General features: G+C 31.0%; 2 protein-coding genes across 2 annotated transcripts in view; one reads left to right on the top strand and one right to left on the bottom strand.

Annotated features, from left to right (window-relative positions):
- Window positions 1-467: 467 nt before the first annotated feature.
- LOC136980109 (26S proteasome regulatory subunit 4-like) lies at window positions 468-1778 on the bottom strand. The gene has a single exon (XM_067276147.1). The coding sequence runs from the start codon at window positions 1767-1769 to the stop codon at window positions 489-491; it is 1281 nt and encodes a 426-aa protein (XP_067132248.1). The 5' UTR covers window positions 1770-1778; the 3' UTR covers window positions 468-488.
- A 4348-nt stretch (window positions 1779-6126) lies between these two features.
- Window positions 6127-15912, top strand: part of LOC136980180 (zinc finger protein ZIPIC-like) — a 51624-nt gene continuing 41838 nt past the window's right edge. Inside the window, exon 1 of the mRNA XM_067276235.1 lies at window positions 6127-6317. The gene's annotated coding sequence lies outside the window, so the exon portion shown is untranslated. The remainder of the gene's footprint in view (window positions 6318-15912) is intronic.

Below are 15912 nucleotides of genomic sequence, written 5' to 3'. Positions count from 1 at the left end.
ATATATTTACTTACAGAAAAACGTTTCAATTCGCTTCGCTCACTTGTTTCCAATTCATAACATAAATAATTTTGTGATGATTCATCGATTCTTTCAGTCCAAAACACGTAAATCGCCTAATTCCTGAAGGATGACAAGATTCGTTGATTTCCGGTTCCGCCGTTTTTATTCCCCCCCCCCATAGCGGAAAAGTGTCGTCAAAATTTTAAGCTAAATATTTTATATAAAAAGAATAGATTTAAGAGTAGATTTAATGGAATCCGTTCGGTTGTTTAGTCTATGAAATAAATTTTATAATCGTTTTTCTCCGTGTGGGATTGAGTGTAGAATCACCTACCCGTTCGAAAATCCCGTAAAAATTTGATTCTATAATTTCTAACAGGACTTATCTTACTTCTATGAGAAAGATAATAGCCTTTTTCCCTCTGTATAATAGCAGGGAAAGTAAAAATACTCATATAATATTTCATACGATTTAATTTTTATTTTTATAAATACAATCCTTCTAAGATTTTCTCTTCTTTCTGATAAAGAATTTTTTCTTTTGCTTTAATGAAATCGTCTTTAATTATTCTCATTCTTCTCTCTCTCAATGCCAGAAGACCCGCTTCGGTGCATAGAGCTTTGATGTCCGCACCGGAAAAGTCTTCTTCTTTAGATGATAATACATCGTCGATATTAATGTCATCTTTTAAATTCATCCTAGCCGTATGTATTTGAAATATTTCTCTTTTAGCTCCAGCATCTGGTAAGAAAAATTCAATTTTTCTATCGATTCTTCCGGGTCTTATTAATGCTGGATCTAAAGATTCGATTTTGTTAGTTGCCATTATTATTTTAATGTCTCCTCTACAATCGAAACCGTCTAACTGGTTCAATAATTCTAGCATTGTTCGTTGCACTTCGTTTTCTCCACTCGAAACGGAATCGAATCGTTTTTCTCCAATAGCATCGACCTCGTCTATGAAGACGATAGAAGGAGAATATTCTTCTGCTACTCTAAATAATTCTCGGACTAATTTTGGACCATCTCCACGATATTTTTGTATCAATTCTGATCCCGTAACTCTTAAAAACGTTGCCGAAGTTTGATTAGCGACTGCCTTGACTAACAACGTTTTACCCGATCCCGGAGGACCATACAAGATGACACCCTTAGGAGACGAAATACCCATTTCCTCATAAAGTTCTGGATGAGTTAAAGGATATTCGACAGATTCTTTAACTTCTCGAATTTGTGTTTCAAGACCTCCAATATCGGCGTATGACTGAAGAGGAGCCTTATCCAGTTTCATTACGGATACAAATGGTCGAACATCGTCTTGCAAGATCCCTACAACGGCATAATTTTCATGATTGAGTAAAACCTTACATTTTAATTCCAATTGGGTTTTATCTACGAAAGATAAAATTGGAACAAAATGCTCGTCTCCGGCTGATGTTGCGACGATGGCAAAATCGTCTTCGAATAATTCTTGTAGAATAGCTACAATCATTGGAGATCCTCGCAATTCGGAAACTTTTGAAGTTTCACGTTTAGATCTCTCGCGATGTTTAAATATTCTTTGATTCATAAGAAATTCTTCTTCCATTAATAAATAATCTTGAATTCTTTCCAGTCTTAATAATTTTAAACGACAGTTTTTATTCGGTTTTACTTCGGGCAACTTAGTGGCAGGTTCAGCGCCTCTTCTCTTTTTGCGATTGATTATCATTGGCACGGGCTTGACTTTGGGCCTTGGTTTTTGAGATGATAAAATTGTCCCCATTTTTTGGAATGAAAGGTGATCAATGTATAATAAACAGTAATTAAGTAAAACTTCGTATGTCAAATTTAAGAATGAGCTTTTAAACAATGAAATTATTGTTGCTGCTTCGATTATAAACTCCAATCACTTATTTATATGTAGTTGAAATGATTTTGAGATTTATTTCTGATAAGGATATTAACACAGCATAAATTTGGCTCTTAATTAATCGATTTTTTTCTGTGCAATTGCCAATGAAAATTAAAAAATATTACTTTGATGATTACACTATTTACTATGAGGTGCTGTATTAAAAGCATAATAAGTTTAATTGTTTTAATGACAATTTTTTTCAATTTTTACATTACTCGTATATACTATATAACCGACATAAAAATTGGTTTACGCATATTTATTGTGATCTCAAATATACATATCTACGAAATTAACATTGTAACTATGAGAACCATTGTATACTTACTAGGGGACGACATGGACGGCCGGATGGCCGAGCGGTAAAGGTGGCAGCCTACCGCTCTGGGGGACCCGGGATCGAATCCGAACGGGTCGAATAATCCCCAGGAATTTTTCGGGGGGTGGTCCGTTCGGATATGTCGGGCCCCGTCCCTCACCACCCGGTCGCCCATTGTGGGCCTGGCCGAACCCATAATGGGCCTACTAAAAGAGGCCCTCTTAGTGCCCACAGGGCGGAAAAATTAAAAAAAAAAAAAAGGGGGGGGACGACATGACGTTGAGTCACCGATTTTGATTAAACTCAGTGAGGTTATAATGCATCCTCAACATCTGACTTTTGACGAACAGTAAGGTGCAATACTCAAAACTAAAAGAGAAAATTAAATTTGAAAATTGCAAACCACTTAAAACCTTTAGAATTTCCATTATTTACAAGTATAGTATTAGTGGGGAATGTATGGGTATTTCGAATTCCGTTGGTTTTAATTTAATTTTTTTAATACAAAACTATAATTTTTAAATTTATTACATTTAAAAATTATTTCCGAATATTCTTGTACAGATGGGATTCGCACTAACATTTATTTATAGTTTATTTTGGAAGATCAGATATAAACAAAATTATCATTGTTCAAGGCCAAATTTATTAATAAAAAAGACACTTTTTCTAACATTGTTCAACCACGGCCGGATGGCCGAGCGGTAAAGGTGGCAGTCTACCGCTCTGGGGGACCCGGGATCGAATCCGAACGGGTCGAATAATCCCCAGGAATTTTTCGGGGGGTGGTCCGTTCGGATATGTCGGGCCCCGTCCCTCACCACCCGGTCGCCCCATTGTGGGCCTGGCCGAACCCATAATGGGCCTACTAAAAGAGGCCCTCTTAGTGCCCACAGGGCGGAAAGAGTTAAAAAAAAAAAAAAAAAAAACATTGTTCAACCTGTTTGCTTTCCGGGAGTACAATTTTGTGGATGATAAATTGTCGTGTGAAACAATAAGCATTTCGGCATTGTACGCATTGAATAAATGCAGATTTTTACAATGAAAATAATATTTACATGTCACTGAAAAAAACAAACTTGATTAATGTTTAAAAACATTTCATCAACTAATTTGGAGGAGAATCGTTGGTACCGTATCACATTTGAAAGTATCAAAGCGCTTAATGTTTTTTCTACCGCCTTAGCAACTTCTGAAAATGATGAAGAACTCCCGATTGCAATTATATCTTGATTTTGAAGGAGACTTTCACAATATGTAAATTTTGTAATATTATCTTGCTGTGATTCTTCTGTAAAGATGTCAAAGCCATCTTTTCGTTCTCTAGCGAGCGAAGATGCAATTATAGATACATTTGGGTTAAAAAATGACTTTGATGTCAGAATAAACTTATTTCGAACAAGCAGCAACAAACTTCACACTAATTTGTTATAATTAAACAAGTGAATTTCAATTAATAAAATAAAATGGAAATTTTATGATCATTATTCTATAGATGTTTGTATCGTTAAAAAATTCATGACAGTGGTTGCGGGATTCAAAATTGTGAGTTTAGTGGTCCGTGAGGTCAAATAGGTTGGTGACCAGTGTTCTAGAGGAAAAAGGGTCAGTGACGTCAAAATCATGTGAAAGCTGCAGCCAATTGATGATTCATTCTGTCAAAAAAAGGGGGGGAAATGTAAAATTTATTAAGTTAAACCATCGAGTTTGAGGCCGGATGGCCGAGCGGTTAAGGTGGCAGCCCACCGCTCTGGGGGACCCGGGTTCGAATCCCGACTGGTCGAAAAATCCCCAGGAATTCTTCGGGGTGGTCCGTCCGGATATGTCGGGCCCCGTCCCTCACCACCCGGTCGCCCCATTGTGGGCCTGGCCGAACCCATAATGGCTTGCAAAAAGAGGCCCTCTTAGTGCCCATAGGGCGGAAAGAGTTAAAAAAAAAAAAAACCATCGAGAAAACAAGTTATATAAGTGTCGAGTCGGCAACGCCGGACTTTGACATCGTCGCTCAAAACAGAGGGAAAACAAAATTTTAGAATAAAAGAAAGTTTAAAGGGGAATTATTTAAAACTTAAGACACAGTAAGGTAAAACGAAACGAGAATGTGAAAATATGAGCATAAGTGTCTTGGTCATCAATAAAGCGCGATCGGAGTCGAGAAATGGTGTCGAATAAACCATCCTGGGCAGACCTTTCTCGAGACTTAAACTGGTCTCAGTTTTCACTTAGAGACAGGTAAGAGACCCAATAGGGAAAGGGAAAGTCCGACCAATTAGAAATAATTCGATCCCGAGAAAATTATAAAACCTCGGCCGTCAAGGACAAAAGAGCTTCCTCCTGAGTGATCGTCGCCCTCTTCTCTCCGTGCTTCCTGAAGACATCTAACGGACTGGACTGTAACTTTAAGGGCCTAGTCAATCATATGTAAGCATGATCTTCAAAAAATAAACGGTTTCTTTGTGATACACTTGTCTTTTTCTGCCTCCGAAAACCACCACCTGCATACGCGAAGACCTTAGTCCATCCCGATGAGAGGGAATAAAAATCCTCCGCTATCGGCGAACTTACAATTCCTATTTCTAAGCGTACAGTACATCTCGTCTCAACCAGAAGACAAAACAAGATATGCTGGTATCTAGTGAGAACCGAAATATTAATAATAATTATGAATACATTAATAAAAAGTATCCAAATTAAATAAGCTTTAATGGGTTTTTTCTTATTATTTGTGTCAATAAGAAGACGTACGGTAAAAAGTGATGCATAAATAAATAACGGCCGGGTGGTCGAGGCGGTTAAGGCGGGATCCTGAGATTTAATCCATGCGATCATCTTCAGGGATTTTTCAAGGGCGGTAAGTCTCAGATATGTTAGACCGGTCCGTTACTGACTGGTTCCATAATTATAGACCTGGCCAAACCAGGGGGGGAAAAGGCCCTGGCATTGCTTACAGGGCAGGGCAGAAGACGGCCGGATGGCCGAGCGGTATAGGTGGCAGCCTACCGCTCTGGGGGACCCGGGATCGAATCCGAACGGGTCGAATAATCCCCAGGAATTTTTCGGGGGGTGGTCCGTTCGGATATGTCGGGCCCCGTCCCTCACCACCCGGTCGCCCCATTGTGGGCCTGGCCGAACCCATAATGGGCCTACTAAAAAAGGCCCTCTTAGTGCCCACAGGGCGAAAAGAGTTAAAAAAAGGGGGCAGGGCAGAAAGAGCCAAAAACACGAGTAAAAAATTAATAAAACATGAAAAAAATGAAATTTACTATTGATCTTCAATTGGAAGTTTTTAATATTATTTACAAGATTATTTTACTTTTTAATAATTAGATGACTACAATAATTATAAAAACAATATTTTATTGATAAATTAAAGAATTGAGTATTACAAATGAATCAAATATAATCAGTTTTATTAAAAATAATGAAATTTTAGACCATTTGTATGTAGTCGCTATCTACAAAAAATTAAATGAGTCAGTTTACACGGCCCATCTGAATTTACAATCAAGGATTAAAATTCAAAATCATAACTAAACCAATTGGAGTTCGCGTACTTAAAAGTACAATGAATCTAATTGGTTAATTTACGATCGTGTTATTATTATTATTTTTTTAAGTCCTCGTTCGTGAATACAAAAATTTAAATTATTATAAAGTTCAATCTATAATATTCACACTCCTCACATTATGTAAATATAATACGAGCGATAACACATTCACTAATTAACATTTATTTAAATAAAAAAATACACATCCTTTTATTATTTAAAAAACACACATATATATAATCGTGTATATTACATAATAAAATTTAAAAAATAAGATAGAATAATTAAACATCAATCACGAAAAACAGGAAAATCGTTACGACCAAACGATAATATATTTCATTGCCGTCAGGTGGCGCAACGATAATTACACAAAATTTAAGAACGTCGTAATGACGTCACTTTGTTGTTTGATCGGAGAGTGAAACAACAATTTTATCAGTTTTTGTATAAAAATATCTTAAAAAAGTTATTTTAAAACTTTAATTTTATCGCAATCAAAATATATTGATTAAATGCATTTGAAGAATGATTAAGAAAGGAATTTAGGTAAGTACGTGTTATTTATATATATATTTTTATTTTTCCTTCTTTGATAAAAAGGAGTTATAAAATTTGTAATGACATAACAACACAATTTTCTTTGGAAACAAAATATTTAAATGGAATTTAATGACATATTCGACGTTAAATTTCATCTATTTTTAGTTAATGATAATAATACACCATTGCATATAACATATGATTGCATAAAAGGACATACATGGTGTTTATATATATAATGTGTATATACATTGATTCAAGATCTTACTCACAATTTAAATAATTACTTAATTAATAGCCACTTTGATAACTTTTTACAGCATTTATTTAAATCAGAATTAACTACTTTCATTTACATGTTAAATTGTCAAATGATTAATTTTTTTTATCCATTAATAAACTTAAATTTTTCCTCATTGCAATTAATTTATGAATTATATTGATGTGCTGGGCTAATTACATGTTTTCTTGTAACGGTATATTGATATCAGAAGCAGAAAACCACTCCGATCCCTTAACCTTGAACGGGTTTGTCTACAGAGTTTTATGTTAGATTCCTTTTGTTGTTATTGTGTATGGCACGATTGGCAAAATGTCGTGCGATGTGTTTATGTACCAATATAAATTTTTTGGGATCTTAAGTGCGACCGAAATAATAATTTTGTGCAATAGGTTAGATCGTGCAAATTTGAAATCGGTTCGAGTTGTACGCGAATCGCCTTTAATGATTTTGCACGGTTTAAATAAATATGGTTAAATTTAAGTTGGCAGTTGAATTAGTTTTTTATTTACGTGTTGTCAAATTGTTTTTATGCATTAACAATTTTTTTCTTATCGGTGAGTATAATTGATCATATTTATATACATTACTGAAGCCTATAGATTTGTGAATTATATTTATTCTATAATTAAGATGGTGTTTTGCAGAAGTGATATGTTGATATTAGAATCAAAAAAAGTTAAATTCCTTAACCTTGAATAGATTTTGTGTATGAAACTGCTTTAAAGAATATGATAGTTTCTTTTCAATATTATTATTATTATTATTTGTATGTAATGTTTATTTAAAAACATTATTTTAAGTTTACATTGAAACAATAAAAATTCATGTTTCAATTATTATAGAATGAATCAAATAATAATAGTAATATAAGAATTTTAAATAAATAAATATTAATATATTATAAAATATATATATTGCAAATTATTATAAACAGATCTTTTTTACATATAAAGTTTTTATTAAATGGAAAGATTTTTACCTAATGTAAACAAAAATAATGATTAAATCTCATAATCTCGTTTACTGAATATATAAATATTTTGAAATTAAAAAGAAAGAAATAAGTTAAGATTTTAACAATAGATCAATATTTTTCCAAATTTATATTGTATTCTTGAGATTAGCTGTTGACATTGATTTGTTGGTTTGTATGCATATTAATGAAAAATAGATATTATGAAATACAATTTAAAAATGATTAATTGTGCGCTAAAATGAAAATATATCAAATTTATCTTGACGCTATTTTTAAAAAGAAATTAAAGTAAATTTTATACATAACAAATATAATCATGTTTACATTATTTTTAAAAATTATGTTTTATATATTAATTTATAACAAAAACAATTAAAATTAAAAATTTTTACAAAACAAAATTTGATTTTTTAAATGTAATGAAAATTTTATTTTTAAATTTTAGTAACTAATCTCTAAGCTTGTGAATGATTAAATATTAGAGTCATAATGAATAAATATTCTATATGAAACAAAGATCAAATTTGCTGCTAAATGTCTTTTAGCTAAATTACAATTGTATTTTATTTTAACTGTAAAAAACTTTTTTATAAATCAGATATAATTATACATTGGTATAGGTATTTATCTTAATAATTATAATTATTATTATTATGAAGCAATTCTACTCTTTGTTTATTAGTTTATATACATGGATAATTGTACTGTACATCTATAATTAAATTCAGTTTATAAATACTTTCTGTAAATGATTATATAATGTTTTCTTAAATATTCAAATACATAGAGAAGATCTATTCTAAATTCAAACTTCATTTTGATTTCATCAACACAAATTGTTTACTTAAGAACATCTTGACTGGAGCTGTATCAAAGTTTCAGTATTAGCATAATGCATAATAATTAGATGGTTATAAAATGCTTTTAACTCACTAATACTAGTATATTTTTCAATATCTATAAATTTCATCAAAGAATATACAAATAATATTTTAAAGCCATTGGACTTCAGCTACTGATTTAAAGCTGTAAAAATAAATATGCAACTTTTCATAATGACTTTAATTTTATTGATATAAAATTGTTTATATAAGAAAAGTGGTCTTAACTTTAAAAATAAAAATTATAAACTATTAAAATATTACTATAATTGATTTGAATTTATGTCAAGTTTATTAAAATTTATTTTTAGATTTAATTGACATTTAAGAAAAAATTTCTTTGTTATGAGTATTTTTATTTTATTCACTAAATAAAAATTGGAATTATAACAGATATTTACAATTAATTTTCTTTTCGGTTTTGTAATAGTGATAGGTATTTTGTTTGAACAAATTTTAATCTATCAAATCTTTCACAGCTTTACTTATGAAACTGCAATATTTCTGAAATATAAATAAAATAGTGGAAAGAAGAAACATAAAATAATACTATTCAATAATTTGTTGCAATAATTCCTGATAAAAATTAATTTATTATGAATAATAAGATCAAATTATTGAAAGGCATCATTTTATGGTGTATTTTATTAATATTTGAGTTATTCTGACAAAATGGATATACATTGAAAAATAATAACTTTTGTGGAAACTGAAAAAAAATCAATTTTATAAAGTACTATTAAAGAAAGTTTTTATTCTACAATATTATTTCACTTGTCATTATGTTCATATATCATGACTCAGTGATAAGATTTTATTTCGATAGCTGGAACAACAAAAAGATTTTATTTTGTAAAATAATTTGTCTTGTTTTTAAAAGATATAAAATTTTGACTTAAAATTGAAAAAAGTCCTTTTATCTGTAATATTTATCCTATACTTGCACTTTTATTATTTGTAAAACTTCAAACAAAAATTTTAATACACTTTTAAAGAAAGCTTCATTTTAGAAAAGGCATTAGTTTTTCTGATCTGAAGAACAAAATTATATTGGATATATCAAGATGATAATTTGCTTTGGAAAAAATCATACCTGACAAATACTTGATTTTTACATTTTTTCATAGTTCCAAGATATGATAGTCTGTTAAATACAATTAATATATAACATGATATAAAATATAAATAGCTCTGTACTTCTATTGACATATTCTTGTAACAATATTATCTGTAATATGTTTAATTTAAAGTTAATATAGAAAATGTTGGAAATTAAAAAAAAATGGAAAAAAATTATATTTGTGTACTGAATGAATTATAAGTCTAAAGTATAATTTATTTAAATTACATGTTGCATTCAAAGAAAACACTAAAGGGGTTCAAATAGAAAAAAAAATATTCATCCTTGGACAGAAGATGAATCACATTTTTTACTATTATTTAATGCTGTAACTAGTGAAGCTATTTGTATACATTATTTACTCAAAAGTAAGGACACTTTTTTTCTAGATTTAGTATCTATGAGAATAGAATGTGTCTTAGATTCAATGTAATAAGACAATCAGCAACCTCTAGTGCTGTGCATTTAAGTTCTTTGTCACTAATTTTATTGCATTATTTTAATGATTTTATTAGACTAAAATTCATAATAGTAAATGTTTAATGGGTCAACTTAGCTCAGTCTCATTAGTCTATTAGTCATTAGTCTTTCTCATTATTAGACTAATGAGACTGAGCTAATGAGTAATGTCATAAGTACATACTTGGATGAAAATCCCAGAAAAAGTTGTGCAGCAGTCTGAAAAAATGCTGCATTTCTAAAGTTTTACAGAGAATGTGATTGTGTGGGAAGATGTGAGCATCAAATCCAGTGTTGATTCAGAAGAGCCTAATATGTAAAGTGAAAAGTTTCCAACTTTGATACCATGGAAGACAGGGATTTATAACTTTACTTGCAATAACTGAACGATACTGAACAAATTTATATCAACAGAATCAGTCCTATTGAGATAGATCTGTCTTATTCTCTGTTTCAATAAAAAAAAATTCATAGTTGAACATATAGAAATTAAGGTGCATCTTAGCAGGGATGTAGCCACTTGAGGTGGCAAGGAGTGCCATTTCCTGTACTAACACTCTTCTGCCCCTCATTCTATACCAGCCCTACTGTTAACCAGCATGCATAAGTTTAAACAGCATAAAAAGTCACAAATACTCGACAGCTGAAACAGTAAACAGGCACATCAGACTTAAATACTAGGCTACAAGAACAGCCACAAGGTAAAGAATAAAGTTTAATACTTGCTCTTGTTCAACCTTTTCTTTTTCTATTGAATATTGTTGTGTGCATATCACATGCAAGGAGCTGCATACCAATGTGGTATACAGTTCCTTGTATGGGTTTCTTGTACAGTAATGTGTTACTAGTAATCTTGTGCCATTATGTTATTACAGTAGCCTATCTACTTATGCAAGCTGTCAGCAATGCCAATAACCTTCACTCAGAAATCTCTGATTACATCTCTGATCTTATATTTGTGCAGTGTTAATTTTTTGTATTAAATGTACCAAAAGTTGATTCTATGTCATCATTACTTTTGTTTTTCTTTATAGTTTAAATACTTAGAGCTAGGAGTGACTAGCAATTGAAATTGGTCTGGGGAAATTAGTTGAAAATGACCCATAAACCTATTTTTCAAAATTAGAATGAAGTTTTATTATTTTATGTTTCTTACCAATTTATTTTAAAAAATAAAATAAAAAATACATTTTAACTTCATTCTCTGTTTTATAATTACTTATAATTTTGCAAAAATACTATCACAAGGGATTGGAATAAAAAAACATTGGTCCATGAACACAAAGTTTGAGAAGTGCTGGTCTAGAAAAAAATGGGATTTACAAGGTCCTTTTCATTGACAAATGGAATGAATCCATGTTAAAATATACAGAGATGGCAGCTTTTAATAGGGATGGCCAAACATTGTCATGATAGGAGCAATATGTTATCCATCAGAAAAATAGAGCTGTATTTTGTTATATATAGTTAAAATATTATAGTTAACACTGTTTATTATAAGCTTTGCTGTTATGTTTTGTTCAGAATGCCTATATTTGGGGCTGTTGAGAGGGAGGAGAGCTGGGAATTTTTTCTTAGGTTTTAGAAAACTTATATTTACACAACAAAAGTTAAATGGGGTAAGAGTTATTCCAACTAAGTTATCAAAGAGTCAGTAGATCATAGGTTAAATGGTGTTTGCATGGAATTTAACTTGATTTAGGTTAACATGATGTCATTCTTCCAGTTAAATCTATCAGCGGTCTAAAGCTGTGACATATCTCTAAGCCACAAAGATTAACTCAGTTGCAGAAAGGATATTAAAATCACTCAGTTGTTAGAATATTGATCAGAATTGGATAACTCTCTGTTCTGTTCAAATGAAAAAGTTAATACAGACCAAGCCTTTGAACCAGATTAACTCTCCTCATGCAAATGTAGTATTAGCGGTTAATAATGGTTTCTCTCCTATAAAAAAATTAATATTATTTTTATTAATAGAAAATAAACTCTTCAAGATTGCCAATTTTAAATAAATGCATAGAATATTTCTTTATTCATAAAAAGCAAAATGGGGGCTTGCTCTACTTTCAGGATCTGTACGAGGTCTTGATGGTTCCTGTATATGTTTGGGTAAGTACTATACACAAAAAAGACTATCTAAAATACTTTGAGAAAGTAGCTGAAAAGAAATTAATTTATAATTAGTTTAAATACATATCAATGTTTCTCTTTTATTACTTACCGGATTGGAGGTTTGTGGGTTGGGACACTATTTAATTAAAGTTCAATTCATAAAAAGCTTAGAAACATAATCTTAGAGGTCATTCATAAATTACATAATGCAGGTCTTGTATTATTTCAATTTCTTAAAAAGCAGGGTATTTCCTAATTGTTTTATTTTTTGTCTTTCAGTGATAATACAGGATTAATTTTGTTTATAAATAAAGAATATGTAATGCAAGATCTTGCAATCACTAAATGGATAAACTTTAAATTCTTAATTTAAGATTTAAAAAACAATTTTTTTTAATAATTTTTTAAAATTTTATTAAAAAATACATTTTTTTTAATGTATAAATCTCTATTCAAACAAATCTTCAAAAACTATTTTATCTGTAAATAGTTTTTCTGATATTTAAACAAGTTCCAATGAGGATCATGAGAGGAAGATTTTTGCTCAAAGTTTTTCAAAGCTGTTGTCAGGTAGCAAGTTGCAGGCAGGCAGGCAACCCACCAGGCTGACAATTATCTATTCATAGGTTCACAAGAATTGACAAGTCTTTAACTGTGATATACTTCCCACTGTTTACAACCCTGATGTACAGTTGAACTTGGTTATAACAACATTTATGGGACCATCTTATTTGTGTCATAGCCGAATTTCATTGTATCTGAGATAAATATGTAAAAATATAGTATGACAACTATATGCATTAATATACTGACACTTTGTTGTATTATAAATTACACATCTATTGCTTTTAATGCTTAAAAAGTCAGTAATTTTGAGTCTTTGGCATTTTCCAATATATGTTTAAATCATTCTGGAGACTGGACGGAGTAGCATTGTCAGCTGTTTGAGAAGAAAATTTGAAGAATCGAGTCTATATTTCTGAAATGGCAATCTCTTCATTTATGTAGGAACAGGTTTCAAATTTGCAATCCCTTCACAGTTATCATTTCCATTTTCTGTATCATCATGATGACTTTTTCTCTTGTATTTCTGCTATGATGTCGACATTGGTTTATTGCACTTGTGCATCATGGTATGCACTTGAATATATTGCTGCATCTCTTCTGCATTTGAGATAATTTCAATGTTGATCTTATATCATTCAGATTCCTCAGAGTCCAAGCTTGCAGCTGCATCTGAAAATTATGTGTGACAGAAGCAGTTTCTAATTGTCTCTGGCACAACTTGATTCCATGCTATGGCTAAACATCTTATAGCATCTAGGAGAGAAATTGTGTTCTGGTTGCTGTTTTCAAAGCCCTGTAATACAGTAGAACTCCATTTATCCAGAATGAGAGAGAGAGAGATATGTATGGAAAACCTATATACTGTATATATGAAAAAAATCAAAGAACTAACTTTAAGTAATACATTCTTGCCTGAGTATAATGTTGCTGCTGTAAGAATACTGTTTCCACTTGACTCAATGCCAATTTTGAAAACCTGTGACTTTATAACAGAGGATCTGATAACAAAAATAAATACGGTACAGTGTATCACAATTATTTCAGTTCAAATTAGTCCTTTGGTTTCCCTACAGAGTGCTAAGCCTAATTACTGGTTGATCTTGATAATGGCCATAAAGAGAAGTTCTACCCCACACAAATGGTAGGAAACTTATGTACAGTACATGTACTGTACCAGATGATAGAAAATAAAGAACTGATACTATATGTATATATGTCTTTTGCTTTATACTGTTAATATTGTTGTGAATAGGGATTGCAATTGCTGGATCCCTCATCCAGCAATCCAGCTGGATCCAACGCAATCTTCGGCCTGCTGGATCCAGCGCTGCGGATCCGCAATACTCAATTAACTTTCTAAATAATGGCGCAAAAGTCTATGTTGTCGGCGTTGCTGCTTTGCTACGTGCGCTATCACTCGGCAGCGAGAGTGACGTTGCCGTTCAATGCGGCACGTGCTACACCCCTCTCTACACCTCACTGTCCGCCCTTTTGCCTCTGCTGATGTAATTGCTAGTTGACTTTCCGCTCTCGCTAAATAAAGTGTCTTCGTGCTAAATAAAATAAGTAACTCCTCTCCTAGTCCTGGTGCATAATTCTAATTTACGGTCAGTTGTGACGTCAATGAATCACGTGACGGAACGATTTATGATTATTTGATGACCCTGAAACCAACTAACGTAGAGGCAGAAAGGGCCTTCTCCGCAGCGGGATATATAATATATACAGTTCATTAAGAAGTAGGTTGGGAGACAACACCATCAATACCATTTGTTTCTTGAGATGCTACTTCCAGAAAAGTCAAAAAAATAACAGAAGTGATTGATTTAATTTTATTTAATCCTTTAAAATACTTTATTCAAGACAAGACTAATATTTTATAACTTCTACTCTAATTCTATTAAGTTAGAATTTTTAACTTTTATTCTATAAGTGGGCTAGACTAGGCAATTTTATTGTGAAAATTAGTGAGAAACTGAGACTACCTAGTTAATTAAATAGTTAATTAAATTAATGAGTATCAGCATCTTAGATATATGATGATATGAATGTATGTGATTCATGATTGTGATAATAATAGCTAACTACTAGACTACTACTAATTACTTACTCACTACTTTACTAACACGAATAATTAAATTAGTTATAAATAACAACAAACTGATATGTAGAGCCTATATAAGAAAACTGGTAAGACTGATAGCCACTTAACCACTGATTATCCGTCCTTACATTATTATAATATATTAATATAAATTAATTAGTAGAATTACCTTTGCTATTATTTAACTTAAATATTACATTATAATTATAATCTAACTAAATATTTAATTATCTCTATCTCAAGTGTTAAACCGAACCAAAGTTAAGTTTACTTCCTAAATGTGTAAGAAGTTTTACTGATTTATAGTGACCAGTCTAAATAATAAAAGTTTCTTAAAACATTTTTTAAAAATACTTATTTTCTTTAAAAAAAAACCATAAATTGCTGGATAGATAAATAGATAGATAGATAATACTTTATTGCACCAAAAATACATCTGCGCTGGATCCAGCTGGAATGATGTTGGTCCAGCAAAAATCTAGCTGGATTGAAAACACTGCTGGATTGCAATCCCTAGTTGTGAAAGTATATATAATGTACAACAAATTAAATAAATAACATAGTTTAGATGTACATTTTACGTCATTAATGAATTTTCCAGATTATCCAGATTTTCGGTCATCCAAATTGGGCCCAGTCCCATTTGAGCCAGATAAACAGGGTTTTACTATACGTGTATCAATGCCCTTCTGGAATGCAACTTAAACGTATCCCATACATTGTTCTGTTAAAAGTATTGTATTAATATAAATATAATTTTTCCTGTATAAATATTGCCTTAAAAATGTTATACTGAGAGAGATGTATTCTAAGAAGTTTGAGTATTAACTATCAAAAGATATTCTGTAAGATAAGACTGTATATTGGTTGGGATACTGCTATTCACTACAAATGAAAGGTAAATTCATGCATATCTAAACTTTATTGATAGATCAATATGAATATGTAAAAGTAATGTTTATTCATTTCATCTATTTATTTTAATGTATTATTAAAATTGTAAAAAAATTTTCATATTGTATATAAATAAGTATTTTTATGATGATTAATTGGAAAATGCTTCAAATGCATATCAGTTAAAAAGAAAATATTTTTA

The sequence above is a fragment of the Centruroides vittatus genome, unplaced genomic scaffold (genome assembly GCF_030686945.1).
Source record: "Centruroides vittatus isolate TY-2023 unplaced genomic scaffold, ASM3068694v2 contig_680, whole genome shotgun sequence".
NCBI lineage: Eukaryota > Metazoa > Arthropoda > Arachnida > Scorpiones > Buthidae > Centruroides > Centruroides vittatus.
This window is presented reverse-complemented; position numbering and strand designations above follow the sequence as displayed.